Here is an 18,727-nt window from a genome sequence, read left to right on the forward strand (position 1 = left end):
CGCACCTTTGGGGCGGCCCGACGCCGGAGTGGTTCCCGCCACTCCACTGCGCCGTTTCTGCCCGCCCCGCCGATTCCCGGAAAATCCCGCCCCTTGTCGCCTAGGAACTTGACATCGATGTGCCAAAACAACATTTGGACCTGTTTAACTTTAGGCCGTTGGCATGTTCTTCAGGGGTCATATGATTATGTTGTCCACGTACACACGAACCCCTTCAATGCCTTCCATCATCTGCTCCATGATGCCAAATGGCATGCGATTGTAGCAGTATCCGCCAAAAGGTGTGTTGAAGGTGCAGAGCTTTCTGCTGGACTCTTCCAGCTTGATTTGCCAAAATCCCTGTGATGCAGCCAATGTGGTGAAGAAGCGCGCATGTGCCATCTCACTTGTGAGTTCCTCCCGCTTCGGGTTGGGGTGCTGTACCCGCATGATATTCTTATTGAGATCCTTGGGATCAATGCAGATGCGCAGGTCCCCAGAAGGCTTCTTTACGCACACCATTGAGCTGACCTAGTCAGTCGGTTCGGTGACATTGGATATGATGCCTTTTTGCTGAAGATCCTTGAGCTGTGCCTTCACCCACTTTCTCAGTGGAGCAGGGACTCGTCGTGGTGCGTGGACCACTGGCTTGGCATCAGGCCGTAGCAGAATCTTGTATCGATACGGCAGCGTGCCCATCCCATCGAAAACATCTGGATACTGGGCAAGGATGTCGTTGATGCCGGCCTGAAGATACACAAGGGAGGATGTCGTGGTGTAAACTCTTTGAATGAGGTTCAGCTACTTGCAGGGGTGCACACCTAGTAGGGATGCCCTGTCCGGCTTAACAATTTCAAAGCGTAACCATGCTTTTGTGTGTCAGTTGGATACATGCAGATGGCAGGATCCCAGTGCCGTGATGGCATTCCCATTGTTATCCAGGAGCTTGCAGGCAGCTGGAAGGACCTTGGGGGGCTTTTTAATGCATCTGAAGAATGCCTGTGAGAGGAGGTTGGCAGAGGCACCTGTGTCCAGCTTGAACTGGATGGGACAGTGGGTGACCTTCACAACTGCTTGCCATTCGTCCTCGGAATCCACAGCTAGGATTGATTGGACTTGCGATGTGTCTGATGTGGCATATTCACACTTTGTAATAATGCCCACACGGTAGGCATTGTCCAGGCATTCAGCATCTGGATCCGTTGCACTGCCAGGATCAGAATCCTGGAGGCGTTGTTGCACACTCTGGGTGCGCCGTCGTCGGAATTGGGAGCGCTGGCTCCTGACTGGTGGTGCAGATCTGCACAGGGCTGCATAGTGGCCTGGCTTCCCGCAGTTTAAACAGGTCTGCCTCTTGCAGGGCAGTGTTTCTTTAAATGGGTGGTGCCACAGTTCGAACACGTCATGACGTCGGCGTCCTGATGCTCCGTGCGTCGTTGCACATGCGCAGTGCGGTTCTCAGACGTCTGCACCTGCGCAGTGCAGGTTTCGGCCGCTTCGTTATCCCGTTCGCATCATGCATGCGTCGGGCCCCGGGAAGAGCGTGCAAAATGGCCGCTTTCGTCACTGTCGAGGCGCTGCATCCGGGGGATGGCCTGCACACTCGCCGCCGCGTGGGAGGCTAGTTTATCATTTTCTGCCGTTTTGTACTGGGGATAGCGATTTTCAGTGTGCTCATGCACTGTGCATGTTTCAGTCGCGACTGGCAAGGTCGTATGCTTGATCTTCAGCAACTGCTCTCTCAGAGGATCAGAGTGAACTCCAAAAACGATTTGGTCTCTGATCATGGAGTCAGTGATGTCACCGAAGTTGCAGGATTGCGCTAGCAGTCGAAGGTTAGTTAAATATGAGTTGAAGGATTCGTCTTTACCTTGCAATCGCTGCTTGAATATGTAGCGCTCGAAGATTTTGTTGGTGTCCACTTCACAGTGGCTGTCAAACTTGTCCAAGATGGTCTGAAACTTTGTCTTGTCCTGGTCTTCAGCGAAGTGAAAGGAGTTGAATATTTCCAAGGCGTGATCACCCACTGTGGTGAGGAAAAGAGCTATCTTCCGTGCATCAGACGCACCATTGAGGTCTGATGCTTCGATGTAAAGCTGAAATTTCTACTTGAAGTCCGCCAGTTGGCACTAAGATTGCCGGAGGCCCTGAGCTGGTGAGGAGCCTGAATCTTTTCCATTGTGCCGGTATACATTTGCTGGTCGTCACGGATCTTGCTGAGTTGAACTAACTAGATTGAACAGACTCCTGGTATCATGTTGTGTTATGTAATTTGGAATAACAAAAGCTGCCACTTGATGCAGTTTTGAGTAAAAGATGCTCCAGACTTTGAAGTGAGTTCAATGTGTTTTATTGAACTATTAGCACAGTTCTCAATGAGTTCGACTTTCTGCTAATCTAAATGTAGGAACTCAGTCTGACTGAACCAGCCTTGCTCTAAGCCACGTGCTGGGGTGTGATGCTGAGGATACACCCTGTCTCACTCTGTAGATGTTGGTCTGTGGAAAGAGGCGGGGTGTGAGTGTCTCATCCCTTTTATACTGAGATACCACCCCTGAGTGTCCTGATTGCTCATTGGTCGTGTCCTATTCTATGTGTTCATTAGCTGCATGTTTGCATATCATGACAATGGTTGGCCTCCAAAGATGGTGATTTCCTCATCCGCCACTGGTTCGATGCCAGTGGCGATGAGATAAGGGTGTTAAATGGCTAATTGAGGGTCTCAATTGGCCTCGAAGCGGGAATGCCACCCTTCCCATTTGAAGCATGATAGGGGGAGTCAGGAAGATGATGGGTGCCCCATTCCCCAACCTCCAGCTGGATCTAACAGCCCTCCGCCCACCCCCTCTAAACTCACCTCCGAAGTGAGCATCACATTCCACCCATAGGAACATTACAGCACAGAAAGAGACCATTTGGCCCATTGTGGTAAATTCACTCTTTCTACGTTTTCTTCCTCTCTCTGTAGATACTCCTTTAGACAAGCCCAGCTTAGGGAAAGAAAATTGCAGGCAGAATACTCCATGGTGGAGCAAACCTGTGAAGCCGCATCCACTAAATTTTGGGAAACAGAAGTTCACAAATTACTTCTGCTAATCCTTCAGGCACTGTGTCACTAACATTTGTCCTGCTGTCCCCACGGGGGTCTATTATCTTCACTGTTTTACGATCTATAACTTACTGAGTGTGAAATGTTATTGGATTTCATTCCATTAGTAACATGACCAGGAAATGGCCTCTCTCTCTTTTTACATGCACAGGCCTTCGAACTGGCAACAGGTGAGTACCTGTTTGACCCGCGACCTGGAAAGACCTTCTCCCAAGATGAGGGTAAGGGAGCCATCTTCTAACACAGCAGATGCAACTGACAAACTGCAATTTCACTTGTGTAACATTGAAAGTGATTGTCATCAGTGAACAGTATGGAATTCAAGATGACAGACCAATACCTTCATATTCTGCTGCTTAGTAACACCTAGACAACAATTATCAATGTGTTAAAAATGGTATCTTCGCCAATCTTCCTCTTCATTCCTCATTCCTTATATGTTGGTAAGGGTTGAGATGTGGACAGTTTACAGTATATATGTTGGAAGGGTAAAGGAAATCGACTACCTTTTTCAGAGCCATAGAGGTGTATAGTTCAGAAGAGATCAATCATGTCCTGGTGTTTAGACATTGACAGAGCAATCCTAATCTAATCTCCCTGCCATGGTGTCTCTCTCTCTCTCTTTCTCTCTCTCCTTCTCTCTCTCCCCATAGCCTTGTATCTTCTCTGCTCTTCTGCAAAGGTAATTTCTCACCATCATCTGTGGCGTTCCAACATAAACACACAAACCATCGCTTGGTAAGGGAACTGGCATGACATGGTCCTTGGTCATACCATTCCAAAACACTGAAACACTGAAATGGAGTCACAGTGATACCCTGGCCAACATTTCGGCAAGATAACCTAGTAATTTATTTGATTATTGGGTTGTTTGACAGGGTTGATATGGATGGCTGTTGTATTTGTCTACATATCAATAGGCACCGAATTGTCAATATAGTTCATTCCGTAAAGCATTTTGACACAATGCACATTGTTATATATAATATATATATTAAATATATTCAAAATTTGCAACACTTCTGCTACTGTCCTGCCATAAATCAGGCAGGAACATAGCTGAAACACCTTGGCTATCTCTATATTTTTATATTAAATGCATTTCAGAGAGTTAATCAGAAAGGCTGGTCCTGGAAATTGATAGATTATCCATGAGGCGGACTAGAGTAACAGTGAACAGTGTAGAAGGACACTGCTTCTTAAACTTTGCATAACAGAGAACATAGAACATAGAACAGTACAGCACAGAACAGGCCCTTCGGCCCTCGATGTTCATGAACTGGGGAGTGTCTGATAGGGCATTGGAAAGAAAGGATTAACTCTTATTCCTGAATTTTTAATGTGTTATGTTGATATTGGGTGCAAAATGTGGAAAATATCAAATTGCCACGGCAGACATCACTTGCTTTGCAAAAGATTTCACAAAAATGAGATATCCCTCACTAACCCACATTGAACAGAATTCTCAATAATAGGTTCATACCACAAGTGAGATGATTGACCCAGTTACATAGGTTCTATAATTTATTCTGTTCCCTTGTGTCCAGTAGCATAAAGTGTGCTTCCTTCTGACAGTTAGACGCCTATTTAGCCAGTCATTGGATAGATTTATTCACTATGCAGATGACCTAATCCACAAAAGATCCAACTCATTGAGTCATGGAGAGACAAAATGCAGATTTACCTTCAAGATTTCTGAGGTAATGTTCCCTGTCTCAGTAATGCTTTTGCATGGAGATAATTCCCGTTGGGAGGCAAAAATGTTAAAGAGTGAACCAACTTGGCCCACTTTTTGAGGAACCTTTTAGCAGCCAGTAGCATGGCAGCAACATTAGCAGAAATCTGAGATTAGGTGACACCCTTGGTTTAGAAGGATTGTACTCGGATATGGCAAGGGGAAAGGAAATAAGTTTTTTTTTAAATTGACAGTTAAAACACAAAATGGTTTGTGATGTTAACAGATTTCACGGTAGCAGGGGTGGGGTGGTATTATAACTGGACTAGTAATCAGAGCAAAATTCCAGATCAGGAGATACAGGTTCAAATCCCGCCTCAGCAGATGGTGAAAAATTGAATTCAATGAAAATCTGGAATTAAAGTCCAATGATGACCATGAAACAACCATTATCGATTGTCGTAAAAACCCATCTGGTTCATTAGTGTTCTTTTGGGGAAGGAAATTTGCTATCCTCACCTACTCCGGCCTATATGTGACTCCAGACCCACAGCAATGTGGTTGACTCTCAAATGCCCTCTGAAATCATCCAGCAGAGGCAACCGCTGTAAGGATCCCAGCCGAGAGGAAGGCTCGAGGGCAGGTAGAAGTAGAAAGAAGTTGAACCGTGACGTCACAGCCTGCAGGTAAGTGATTGGCTGATGACTGGTAAGTAGTTTTTCTTTTCCCTGAGGTGTTATCGTGCGGGGCACAGTGATTGCTGAGTGAGTGCTTGCTGAGAAGGGGAGTAAATTTTTTAAAACTTACTGTAGGGAGTTTCCAGCTGAATCCAGTGGGAGTGAGGACAGAGTGACTGCTGGGTAAGTAGTAAAGATTTAAGTTGTTTGTGCAGGCCCATAACAGCTGATTGCTGTTTTCGTGTGGGGCGCAGTTAAGTGTTTTATTTTTACCTGTATTTAAGCGGGGCAGTTTCTAAACCCTGGACACTACACTTGTAGTGTCCCCCACCTTTCCACCTTCTTTAACCTAAGGGGTAGAGTGAATAACAGGTAAGCTCTTTCTTTCTTCTTTTTTTTTTACCTAGAGGGGATGGCAGGGAAGGTAGTGCAATGTTCCTCCTGCAGAATGTTTGAGGTGAGGGACGCCTCATTGACTCCGTCAGTGTCCCTGCTGATTTCATCTGTGGAAGTGCACCCATCTCCAGCTCCTCAGAAACCTCGTTAGGGAACTGGAGCTGGGGCTGGATGAACTTTGGATCATTCGGGAGGCAGAGGTGGTTATAGATAGAAGCTTCAGGGATGTAGTTACTCCAAAGACTAAAGATAGATAGGTGACGGTGAGCGGGGCTGGGAGGAAGTAGTCAGTACAGGGATCCCCTGTGTTTGTTCCCCTTAGTAATAAGTATATCGCTTTGGATACTGTTGGGGGGAGGGACTTACCAGGGGTAAGCCATGGGGTACAGATCTCTGGCACAGAGTCTGTCCCTGTTGCTCAGAAGGGAAGGGGGGGAGAGGAGTAGAGCATTAGTCATTGGAGACTCCATAGTTAAGGGGATAGATAGGAGATCCTGTGGGAACGAGAGAGACTCGCGGTTGGTGTGTTGCCTCCCAGGTGCCAGGGTGCGTGATGTCTCGGATCGTGTTTTCGAGATCCTTAAGGGGGAGGGGGAGAAGCCCCAAGTCGTGGTCCACATAGGTACCAACGACATAGGTAGGGATAGGGATGTAAGGCAGGAATTCAGGGAGCTAGGGTGGAAACCTAGATCTAGGACAAACAGAGTTATTATCTCTGGGTTGTTACCCGTGCCACGTGCTAGCGAAATGAGGAATAGGGTGAGAGAGGAGTTGAACACGTGGCTACAGGGATGGTGCAGGAGGGAGGGTTTCAGATTTCTGGATAATTGGGGCTCATTCTGGGGTCGGTGGGACCTCTACAAACAGTCAACACCTGGACCAGAGGGGTACCAATATCCTGGGGGGGAAATTTACTAGTGCTCTTCGGGAGGGTTTAAACTAGTTCAGCAGGGGATTGGGAACCTGAATTGTAGCTCCAGTATACAGGAGGTTGAGAGTAGTGTGGGCATGAGTAAGGTTTCAAAGTTGCAGGAGTGTACCGGCAGGCAGGAAGGTGGTTTAAAGTGTGTCTTCTTCAATGCCAGGAGCATCCGGAATAAGGTGGGTGAACTTGCGGCATGGGTTGGTACCAGGGACTTCGATGTTGTGGCCATTTCGGAGACATGGATAGAGCAAGGACAGGAATGGTTGTTGCAGGTGCCGAGATTTAGATATTTCAGTAAGCTCAGGGAAGGTGGTAAAAGAGGGAGAGGGGTGGCATTGTTAGTCAAGGACAGTATTACGGTGGCAGAAAGGATGTTTGATGAGGACTCGTCTACTGAGGTAGTATGGGCTGAGGTTAGTAACAGGAAAGGAGAGGTCACCCTGTTAGGGGGTTTCTATAGGCCTCCGAAAAGTTCCAGAGATGTAGAGGAGAGGTTTGCAAAGATGATTCTGGATAGGAGCGAAAGTAACAGGGTAGTTGTTATGGGGGGACTTCAACTTTCCAAATATTGACTGGAAACGCTATAGTTCGAATACATTAGATGGGTCCGTTTTTGTCCAATGTGTGCAGGAGGGTTTCTTGACACAGTATGTAGATAGGCCAACGAGAGGCGAGGCCATATTGGATTTGGTACTGGGTCATGAACCAGGACAGGTGTTAGATTTGGAGGTAGGTGAGCACTTTGGTGATAGTGACCACAATTCGATTACGTTTACTTTAGTGATGTAAAGGGATAGGTATATACCTCAGGGCAAGAGTTATATCTGGGGGAAAGGCAATTATGATGCGATGAGGCAAGACTTAGGATGCAGCGGATGGAGAGGAAAACTGCAGGGGATGGGCACAATGGAAATGTGGAGCTTGTTCAAGGAACAGCTACTACGTGTCCTTGATAAGTATGTACCTGTCAGGCAGGGGGGAAGTGGTCGAGCGAGGGAACTGTGGTTTACTAAAGCAGTCGAAACACTTGTCCAAGAGGAAGAAGGAGGCTTATGTAAAGATGAGACATGAAGGTTCAGTTAAGGCGCTCGAGAGTTACAAGTTAGCCAGGAAGGATCTAAAGAGAGAGCTAAGAAGAGCCAGGAGGGGACATGAGAAGTCTTTGGTAGGTAGGATCAAGAATAACCCTAAAGCTTTCTACAGATATGTCAGGAATAAAAGAATGACGAGGGTAAGAGTAGGGCCAGTCAAGGACCGTAGTGGGAAGTTGTGCGTGGAGTCTGAGGGGATATTAGAGGTGCTAAATGAATATTTTTTGTCAGTATTCACACAGGAAAAAAAACAATGTTGTCGAGGAGAATACTGAGATTCAGGCTACTAGACTAGAAGGGCTTGAGGTTCATAAGGAGGAGGTGTTAGCAATTCTGGAAAGTGTGAAAATAGATAAGTCCACTGGGCCGGATGGGATTTATCCTAGGATTCTCTGGGAAGCTAGGGAGGAGATTGCTGAGCCTTTGGCTTTGATCTTTAAGTCATCTTTGTCTACAGGAATAGTGCCAGAAGACTGGAGGATAGCAAATGTTGTCCCCTTGTTCAAGAAGGTGAGTAGAGACAACCCTGGTAACTATAGACCAGTGAGCCTTACTTCTGTTGTGGGCAAAATCTTGGAAAGGTTTATAAGAGACAGGATGTATAATCATCTGGAAAGGAATAATTTGATTAGAGATAGTCAACACGGTTTTGTGAAGGGTAGGTCGTGCCTCACAAACCTTATTGAGTTCTTTGAGAAGGTGACCAAACAGGTGGACGAGGGTAAAGCAGTTGATGTGGTGTATATGGATTTCAGTAAAGCGTTTGATAAGGTTCCCCACGGAAGTCTACTGCAGAAGGTACAGAGGCATGGGATTCAGGGTGATTTAGCAGTTTGGATCAGAAATTGGCTAGCTGGAAGAAGACAAAGGGTGGTGGTTGATGGGAAATGGTCAGACTGGAGTTCAGTTACTGGTGGTGTACCAGAAGGATCTGGTTTGGGGCCACTGCTGTTTGTCATTTTTATAACTGACCTGGAGGATGGCGTAGAAGAATGGGTGAGTAAATTTGCAGATGACACTAATGTCGGTGGAGTTGAGGACAGTGCGGAAGGATGTTACAAGTTACAGAGGGACATAGATAAGCTGCAGCGCTGGGCTGAGAGGTGGCAAATGGAGTTTAATGCAGAAAAGTGTGAGGTGATTCATTTTGGAAGGAATAACAGGAAGACAGAGTACTGGGCTAATGGTAAGATTCTTGGCAGTGTGGATGAGCAGAGAGATCTCGGTGTCCATGTACATAGATCCCTGAAAGTTGCCACCCAGGTTGAGAGGGTTGATAAGAAGGTGTACGGTGTGTTAGCTTTTATTGGTAGAGGGATTGAGTTTCGGAGCCCTGAGGGCATGTTATAGCTGTACAAAACTCTGGTGCGGCCGCATTTGGAGTATTGTGTGCAATTCTGGTCGCCGCATTATAGGAAGGATGTGGAAGCTTTGGAAAGGGTGCAGAGGGGATTTTTTCCAGAAGTTGCCTGGTATGGAGGGAAGATCTTATGAGGGAAGGCTGAGGGACTTGAGGCTGTTTTCGTTAGAGAGAAGAAGGTTGCGAGGTGACTTAATTGAGGCATACAAGATGATCAGAGGATTAGATAGGGTGGACAGTGAGAGCCTTTTTCCACGGATGCTGATGTCTAACATGAGGGGACATAGCTTTAAATTGAGGGGAGTTAGATATAAGACAGATGTCAGAGGTAGGGGGCGAGATTCACCGACCCCCCGCCTGGTCAGAGAATCGCCGGGGGCTGGCGTGAATCCCGCCCCCGCCGGTTGCCGAAGTCTCTGGCACCGGATATTCGGCGGGGGCGGGAATCGCGGCACGCCGGTTGGCGGGCCCCCCCGCTCGATTCTCCGGCCCGTATGAGCCGAAGTCCCACCGCTAAAATGCCTGTCCCGCCGGCGTAAATTGAACCACCTACCTTACCGGCGGGACAAGGCGGCGCGGCGGGCTCCGGGGTCCTGGGGGGGGCGCGGGGCGATCTGGACCCGGGAGGTGCCCCCACGGTGGCCTGGCCCGCGATCGGGGCCCACCGATCCGCGGGCGGACCTGTGCCGTGGGGGCACTCTTTCCCTTCCGCCTCCGCCATGGTCTCCACCATGGCGGAGGTGGAAGAGACTCCCTCCAATGGGCATGCGCGGGAATGCCGTCAGCGGCCGCTGACGCTCCCGCACATGCGCCGCCCGGAGATGTTATTTCCGCGCCAGCTGGCGGGCACCAAAGGCCTTTCCCGCCAGCTGGCGGGGCGGAAATTCGTCCGGTGCCGACCTAGCCCCTCAAAGTTGGGGCTCGGCCCCCAAAGATGCGGAGGATTCCACACCTTTGGGGCGGCGCAATGCCCGTCTGATTTGCGCCGTTTTGGGCACCAGTCGGCGGACATCACGCCGTTTCCGGAGAATTTCACCCAGGTTCTTTACTCAGAGAGTCGTAAAGGCATGGAATGCCCTGCCTGCAACAGTAGTGGACTCGCCAACACTAAGGGCATTCAAATGGTCATTGGATAGACATATGGACGATAAGGGAATAGTGTTGATGGGCTTTAGAGTGGTTTCACAGGTCGGCGCAACATTGAGGGCCGAAGGGCCTGTACTGCGCTGTAATGTTCTATGTTCTAAGTTCTATGAAATGGTGCGCAGTAAAGGACGAGCAATAAATGCTGCTCCAGCCAGCGATGCTCACGTCCCGTAAAATGAATTTTTAAAAATGTATCCTGGAATCCATGGTGTTCTTCTCCCAAAGGGAGAGACAGTCGGGGGGCTTGGCCTTCCCCAATATATTGTTTTATTACTGGGCAGCTAACATCCAAAAAATATTGCTGTGCTTTAGTGATCCATATGGGGACAAATGCAAGCCCATTCCTGCACTACATCTACTCTTCGTGCAATAGTCACTGCACGTTGCCCTTATTCCCTGTTAGATTTTTCTCAAATCCAATGGTGGTCTCCTTCTGTAGAATTTGGAACAGCTTAGACTGCATTTAAAGCTCCTTTCCCTGTCTTCACTAGCCCTTTTTGCAATAATCACCTCCTCCCACCTGCTGGTTTGGACTCCACATTTAAATCTTAGGAGGTGAAGGGTCTGGAGTGGTTTGGGGACATGTTTGTGGAGGGAAGGTTGGGCAGTTTTAGGGAGTTAACTTAGAAATTCCAGCTGGCCAGTTCCAGTCTTTTTAGGTATTTCCAAGCTTGCGATTTTTCGCGTCTAGCTTTTCCTTTCTTTCCTTTGGGGCCGTCCCCTTCCCTGATGAAGAAGATTCTGTCTCTGACTAGGCCTGATCGAGGGTCTATTTCATGGTCATGGTCATATGGGAGGATGAATTCCCATTCTTTTTAAAAATAAATTTAGAGTACCCAATTTCTTTTTTCCAATTAAGGGGCAATTTTGCGTGGCCAATCCACCTAACCTGCACATCTTTGGGCTGTGGGGGTGAGACCCATGTAGACACGGGGAGAATGTGCAAACTCCACACGGACAGTGACCTGGGGCCGGGATCGAACCCTGGTTCTCTGCGCTGTGAGGCAGCAGTTCTAACCACTGTGCTGCCCTGAGTCCCATTCTTAATGGGGAGGTGTGGACTGAGGCCCTTCATAGGGTACTCCACATCTTCATGTGCTCGACAGAGCGTGATTCAGTTTAAGGTGTCGCATAGGACGCACTTGATCAGGCAAGGATGAATGGGTGCTTCCCCGGTGTTGTGCATAGGTGTGAGTGCTGTTCTCTTGGGCCGGCTAACCATAAGCATATGTTCTGGTCCTGCCCCAAACGTATAGGCTTCGGGGCTTCATTCTTGAACACCATGTTGGCGATAATCCATGTGGATTTGGATCCGTGTCCGCTGATGGCCATATTTGGGGTTTTGGATTCACCGGTGATGCAGTCTGGGGTAAAGGTGGATGTCCCTTTCTTTGCCTTGTTGATAGCCCGGAGGCGAATATTGCTTGGTTGATGGTCTCCCACTCCGCCTATTGCCACTGCTTGGCTGGGTGACTTAATGTGATTTCTGCATTTGGAGGTCAAATTCACCTCCAGGGTCAGTGGAGGGGTTCTATCTAAGATGGCAGACATTTATTTCCTTTTTTAATGAGTTAGTCACTGTCACTTGTTAGGGGTTTTAGGTTAGTTTTTGTTTTTGAATTAATTTGGTGTTGTATGTTGTTTTTCTTTGTTTTTGATTGTGATGTTTTTCCTTTTTCTCCCTGTTTTGGGTTGTATTGACTATAATGAAAAAAGCATTTTTATTGGATATTTAAAAAATATATACATACAAAAACACAAAACAGATAAACAACCCCCAAAACACCCCCTCCAATCTGCCCCCCCCCCCCCGCCCCCCCAGCTTTTGGCGATGATCAGTTCCTTGAAATACACGACAAATGGCTGCCATCATGTGTAAAAACCTCCCACTCGAATCTCTCAACGTGTATTTAATTTTCTCAAGGTACAACAACTTCATGAGATCCCCCATCCATGCCTAGGCACTGGATGGAGAAGCTGACTTCAACTCGAACAGAACCCGTCTGCCAGCAATCAGCGAGGCGAAAGCTAAGCCAGCATCTGCCCCCGCACCCGTCTGCAGCTCCGGCAGGTCCGACACCCCAAAAATGACTTCTAGGGGACCAGGCTCCAAACCCCTTTGTAAGATCGGCAACATGGTGCTGAAGAAGGAACCCCGAAAGTTTGCTCGCTTAGAACATGCCCAGAAAATATGTACTTGATTCGCTGGGCCGTTCCAACACCCTTCACAACTATCCTCTACCCCTTCAAACTCTCGGCTCACCCCAGCCCTTGTTAAATGTGCCCGACGCACCACCTTTAATTCTATGAGCCTGAGCCTTGACTTCACACGACACCGCCCCCTCCACTTCCCTCCCTAGTTCTTCCTCCCACTAGGCCTTAATCCCCTCCAGCATCGTTATGTCCTCCAGCAGATTCTGAAAGTATTCCCATCTTCCATCCCACCAATGACAATACCCTCGCCACCAATGATGACAGCGGCAACACCGGGAAGGTCGAAAGAATCCTCCTAGCTAAATTCCGAACCTGCAAGTATCTGAAAGCCTCTGACTGCGCAAACCCTGCTTCTCCGCTAATCGCAAACCGCTCCTCCAGGAATAAATCCCCCATTACTGCCACCTCCTTACCCTCCCAGCCTCTAAACCTGGCATCCAATCCAGCCAGTTCAAATATGTGATTGTCCCTAATCGGATACATCTTCAACCCTCCCCCTGCTTCAAAATGCTGCTGTAGTTTCCACCATTTTTTATGTGGCTACCACCACCGGATTCCCTGAAAATGTTCATGGAGCAAACGGCAGCAGAGCCGTCAATAACGCCGCTGCCTTGTCCCCTTACGCGACCTAACCTCCATCCTTGCCCAGACTGCCTCCGGATCCCCACACCAGTCCAACACCTTCTCCTCCTTCACCTCCCAATAATAGTACATCAGGTTCGGCAGTGCCAAGCCCTCAGACTTAATATGCAAAATTTCTGAATAAATATATTTGAAAAAAAACTTAATTGTGTTGGTTTATGCTCCAGTTGACTCTCCTGCACTCAAGCTTCCTGTAAAAGATTCTTTTATATCTCTCCATTCTCTATCTTATTAAATCTGTGTCTCGGACTGAGTTTCAAGTCTCCTTATTTTTTTCCCGGCAAATTTTCTGTCAATGTTATACCTGACACAAAATAAAAACAGAGAATGCTGGAAATACTGAGCAGGGGGCAGCAGTGGTTAGCACTGCTGCCTCACAGAGCTGAGGACCTGATGTACCGTCAATTACCACGAGACGAGAATTGTGAAACAATCGAGGTTTTATTGCACAAGATGTTGTGCCTCCTGCAGCTGGAACCAGAATGGGAGCAGCGCAGGAGAGCATACACTTTTATACGCCGCCTGCTGGGAGGAGCCAGCAGGCTGGGATTTACTGTGGTATCTATAATACAGTGGCAGTACCGTAATACATGCAATGTGTTACCAGTGGTGTTTACCACAGGTCCCAGGTTCGATTCTGGTTCAAGATCACTGTCCGTGTGGAGTTTGCACATTCTCCCCGTGTTTGCATGGGTTTTGCCCCCACAACCCAACGATGTGCAGGGTAGGTGGATTGGCCACGCTAAATTGCCCCTTAATTGTAAAAAATGAATTGGGTACACTAAATTTAAAAAAAAAAAATACTCAGCAGGGCAGGCAGCTTCTGCAGAGAGAAACAGCATAGTGTTTCAGATTGACGACCATTGGTCAATGGGTCATTGACGTGAAACATTAACTCTATTTGCAAGCTTCAGGTTTCCATCAGCCATTGGTGTTTCCTTTTTGTATTTATGTGCCTGTTTAGTTGCACCTATCCCTTCCTATTGTTCACTCTTTGTCCGTTGCTTTCTCTGTTCCTCGCTGTGTCCCTCTCCGGACCATTTGTTGTTTTGTGACTGTTTCTCACACTGCACCATTTTTTTCCGTCAGTCTGTTTGTCACAGCAGCTTATTATTTCTCTATTATTGTGTTGTTCCCTCTAGAGCTGAAATTCCGGCTATTGGCTGGATAGTTTTGTTGTGCAGTGTCTGTCGGGACAAGGGGGTGGAACATGGATCGAGTAGGATTCCACTTTCCAGCATGTTAGAAATCCCGGGAATAGAAATTTGGCAATGCTGAAATACACCTGTTCACTTATTCTTGAATTAACTTCAGACGTTAGGGTTGCCTGCCAGCGGAGTGCCCAAGCTAAAGAAGGGACCAGGGAATATTTTAAAATTTTGAGGCAACCCAATAGGTTCCTGTCAGCCTGCTGATACAATAGAAAGATGCTCAGCAAAATTGCTTCCCCATCTCAATTAAATACACGAATATATGCTGGAAATGCTGAGCATTATTCCAAGACACTCACTTTAGCCTAAGCACAGGGTTTCATACGGAATGGGGGGCACGGGCAATCCCACACTATCCCAGATCCACACAACTCTCCCAAGGGCTACCCAGGAATTTCAGATCCTTGTTTTTGCCTTTATGGTTTACTGTCTGCCTAATTTCTTGGTTACCGTTTTACAGGTGCTCATTCTTTCTCTCTCACCCTCTCTCACACACACAAACCATCTCTCTCTCACATACACACTTGCTCTACCTCTTGCACTCTTTCACTGGCTTAGATTTGAGCCAGTACCCCAGCCACAATTATTCTGCAAATGCGTTTTAATGAAGCCACCTACTCAGATATAGAGAGGCTAACACTTAAGCGGGTTTAAGTTTTTTTCTGTATCAAAACACTTGATCCATTCTGTAAATAAGTATTTGTTTCCCTTTGCCTTTCTTTACTCATCATCTATTCCTTCCCCACTGCTCTCTTCCATAACAGACCACATTGCACATATTATTGAGCTGCTTGGGAGAATCCCATTGAAATGTGCGCTCTCTGGAAAGTACTCCAAAGACTTTTTCAACCTAAAAGGTACAGTATGGTAACAAATCATATAACTCCTAAACAGTATTAAACATAAGCTAATATCTGTACCAGAATCCTGCAATATTGTACCAAAAGGCTTCCTTGATAGATCAGTCCACTGTTTAGTTCAACGACAGCTGAGCCTAAGCCTGTCTTCTCCCAGCTCGTGCACATACAGTTTCAGCAGAGGCCATTAGATTTGAGTCAATTCCAGGAACCCTGGCTAATTTTGCCCCTCCTTATCTCAGTAATTTTGAGGTGAATTCTAGAGTCTCGACTGTTGCATCATAGTTCCTAGACTATTGTGTCTTAAAAACCACTTTGTACAGTTGTATTTGCTTTATAGATTGATTTGTATATGTTCAAGCACCAAGCTGACGTACATGCCTTATTCATTCCCACAACCAGTCATGGAATTCTCCATCTGTCAAAGCCTCAGTTGGGTGGCTTTTCTCATTTCCAATTCCAGGGATACTATCACAGTTTCTCTATTATCCCCCCCCCCCCAAGTTGTACCCCGGGACCCCAGTTTCTTCGACTCACTTGACTTACTGTTATGATGACTGTAAATTATCGAAAACGAGTAATGTGATTCAATCCTCTTTACATTTATGTGAGTTGAGAGGCGGGGACTTATATTAACATCTCTCCTAAAAGCTCACACTTCTGGTGATGTAGCCTCAACACTACAATACGGTGTTAGCCTGGCTCCTGGAGTGGGATTTGGATCTACATCCTCTGACTCAGAGGCAAGTGTCTTACAAACTGAGCCAGGTTGATCCTTGTCCATGGAAAAATAAGTAATTGTCACCAGTAACATCTCTGCTAACTTGGGGCTGGTTTAGCACAGTGGGCACAACAGCTAACTTGTAATGCAGAACAATGCCAGCAGCGCGGGTTCAATTCCCGTACCGGCCTCCCCGAACAGGTGCCGGAATGTGGCGACTAGGGGCTTTTCACAGTAACTTCACTGAAGCCTGCTTGTGACAATAAGCGATTATCATTATTATTATTACAAATTAGGACCTTGCTAAGCAGAAAATTCTCTTGTAAACGGTGTGAGCATCTTAAGTTTGGAAGTTCGTGCTGTCCAATAACTCATTCTAAAATAACTTAATCTGCGATGTCTTCTGAATTTTGGTGGATTTGACTCCAGATATCCTCCCCTCTCTCCCTGTGGGGAAAAGCCTAATGATTCATCATCAGAGAGTTACTGGGGATTGGGAACTCGCTGTGTGATAATGTCACATAACGTGATTCATTTTACCAAGATTCGTCAAAAGGATTTTTTAAGTAATATTGAGTGGGAACAGATGTCTACTGTATACCCACTGAAAGACACACAAAGTTGGAGCCAATACTATGCAAATGAGATTAACTTTGATCCTATTTCTGTCCTCAGGTGAGCTACGACACATCAAGACAATAAGACCCTGGGGATTATACGATGTACTTGTGGAGAAATATGAGTTCCCGTTAGAAGCCGCAGCTACATTTTCCGACTTTCTTCATCAAATGCTCAGGTATATACCAGAGCAACGGGCAACTGCAGCAGAATGCCTCCAACACCCATGGCTGAACATTGAGGTCCATGAAGACTGTTTCAGATAGATTTCCATTGTCCACTGTAATGGGGGTATAACTTCCTCGTAAATAATGGAAGTTGCTGGATAATTAAGGACCCCCAGCATTTGGTTTTGTACATAAATCTCGACGGGACTTGAAGTCCAGTAAATACAATTTTGAGATGAAATGTAAATAATAAAAGAAACTTGTAGGAGGTACATTGAGGTGATGACTCACCCAAGGCTTTGTTGTGTGACCGTTCTGCTCATTAATTGCATTACAAATAATAGAGATTTAACACCATCCAGCTGTAAATAGATGTTGTACCCTCAATAACGACGCTGGAGAGTAAAACGGTAAAGAAGGCTTTAATAAGCTAAGAATTAGCCTGGTGCCGAGACAGGTGCTTACTGGGTGCCGCCCACAAGGCAGCCCCTTATATACAGCTCCCAGGTGGGAGGAGCCGGAGGCGGAGTCCCCTAGGGTCCCAAGCCCGGTCTTAAAGGGGACATCACCTTACATCCTTACATGATGATAAGGGTACAGTAATACAGTAACCATCACAACAGATATGAGAATTAACCTGTTGTAGTGCTCAACATCTGCATGGTGAAGAACCTGAAGAGTAGCTTGGAAGCTGGAAATCTGAAATAAAAACAGAAAATGGTAGACGAACTCAGGTCTGACAGTAACTCCCCCAGCACAGGGCCATCTGTCACTTGTACTGTTTTGCTTTCACTGAGCACTTGACCTTACTTCTCCTATTAACACATTCTGCTATCTTACCTTCATGCCACTATCAGCACCTTCTTCAGTGCCACCATTAATGCTCCCTTTGTTTTGTCTCCATGACACCTTTGTCAATCTCTCCTTAGCTCCAAACCTATCCCTGATCTTCTATTCTCCCCCACCTCCTCCACCCCCTTCTCCAAATATATAATCCAACACATCTCTATCCTTCTTCAGCTCTGAAGGCGAAGCAGACGGGCTCAATATGTTAACTCTGTTTCTCTCTGAGCAGATCCTGCCAAGCCTGTGGAGCTTATTCAGTTGTTATTGTGGAAAGTCTAGCTTTGTTCTTTTTGAGAATTATATAAAGATGACCTCTTTGGAATTCTATATCACTTTGAATTGGCTGATTATGAATTCTGACCAACTGGATATGATAATTTTAGTTCTAGACACTGCAGGTTGCTACTGTGTTTGAGCATCTTTCTGATCTGGTGTTTTTTTCATGTTGGTACGCAATCTAGTTGTGACTCATGCTGTTTGTGTGTGCTGAAATAACGAATTCCTTTCAATTATAAAAATAATTCGTCAAACTTTTTATTTGAATGTGAATTTTTATTCTGTAAAATTGTCCATATGTTGTATCTTCCTCCCACAGATCATTTAATAATTAATTCAAGAACAGGAACACAAAATAAATATGTAACTCACAGAAGAGCAATTAGAATTCTGCTGTGAAAAGTAAGCGCTCATGTCAGCCAATGAGGAGTGGACGTAAAAGAAAGGACCTAGGGAAAGGGAGGGAGTTACATAGAGTGACATGTAGTCACAGCAGAGAAACAAGCAAACAGCCCAAAAGGCATATAAATAATAATAATAATCACTTATTGTCGCAAGTAGGCTTCAATGAAGTTACTGTGAAAAGCCCCTAGTCGCCACATTCCGGCACCTGTTCAGGGAGGCCGGTACAGGAATTGAACCCGCGCTGCTGGACTTGTTCTGCATTACAAGCCAGCTGTTTAGCCCACTGTGCTAAACCAGCCCCTAATAATAATAGCTTATTGTCACAGGTAGGCTTCAATGAAGTTACTGTGAAAAGCTCCTAGTCGCCACATTCCGGCGCCTGTTCGGGGCGGCAGGTACGGGAACTGAACCC

The 18,727-nt window shown here is 46.6% G+C and overlaps 1 protein-coding gene across 2 annotated transcripts in view; it reads left to right on the forward strand.

The window, feature by feature from the left end:
* LOC140388509 (SRSF protein kinase 3) overlaps nucleotides 1-18,167 on the forward strand; it is a 56,414-nt gene extending 38,247 nt beyond the window's left edge. For both annotated transcript variants that reach the window (XM_072472822.1, XM_072472823.1), the window contains 3 exons: nucleotides 3,240-3,309; nucleotides 15,190-15,282; nucleotides 16,679-18,167. In XM_072472822.1, coding sequence (XP_072328923.1) covers nucleotides 3,240-3,309; nucleotides 15,190-15,282; nucleotides 16,679-16,887 — 372 coding nt within the window. In that variant the 3' untranslated portion in view covers nucleotides 16,888-18,167. The remainder of the gene's footprint in view (nucleotides 1-3,239; nucleotides 3,310-15,189; nucleotides 15,283-16,678) is intronic.
* The last annotated feature ends 560 nt before the right edge of the window (nucleotides 18,168-18,727 follow it).

This window comes from Scyliorhinus torazame, chromosome 13 (genome assembly GCF_047496885.1).
Source record: "Scyliorhinus torazame isolate Kashiwa2021f chromosome 13, sScyTor2.1, whole genome shotgun sequence".
Classification (NCBI taxonomy): Eukaryota; Metazoa; Chordata; class Chondrichthyes; order Carcharhiniformes; family Scyliorhinidae; genus Scyliorhinus; species Scyliorhinus torazame.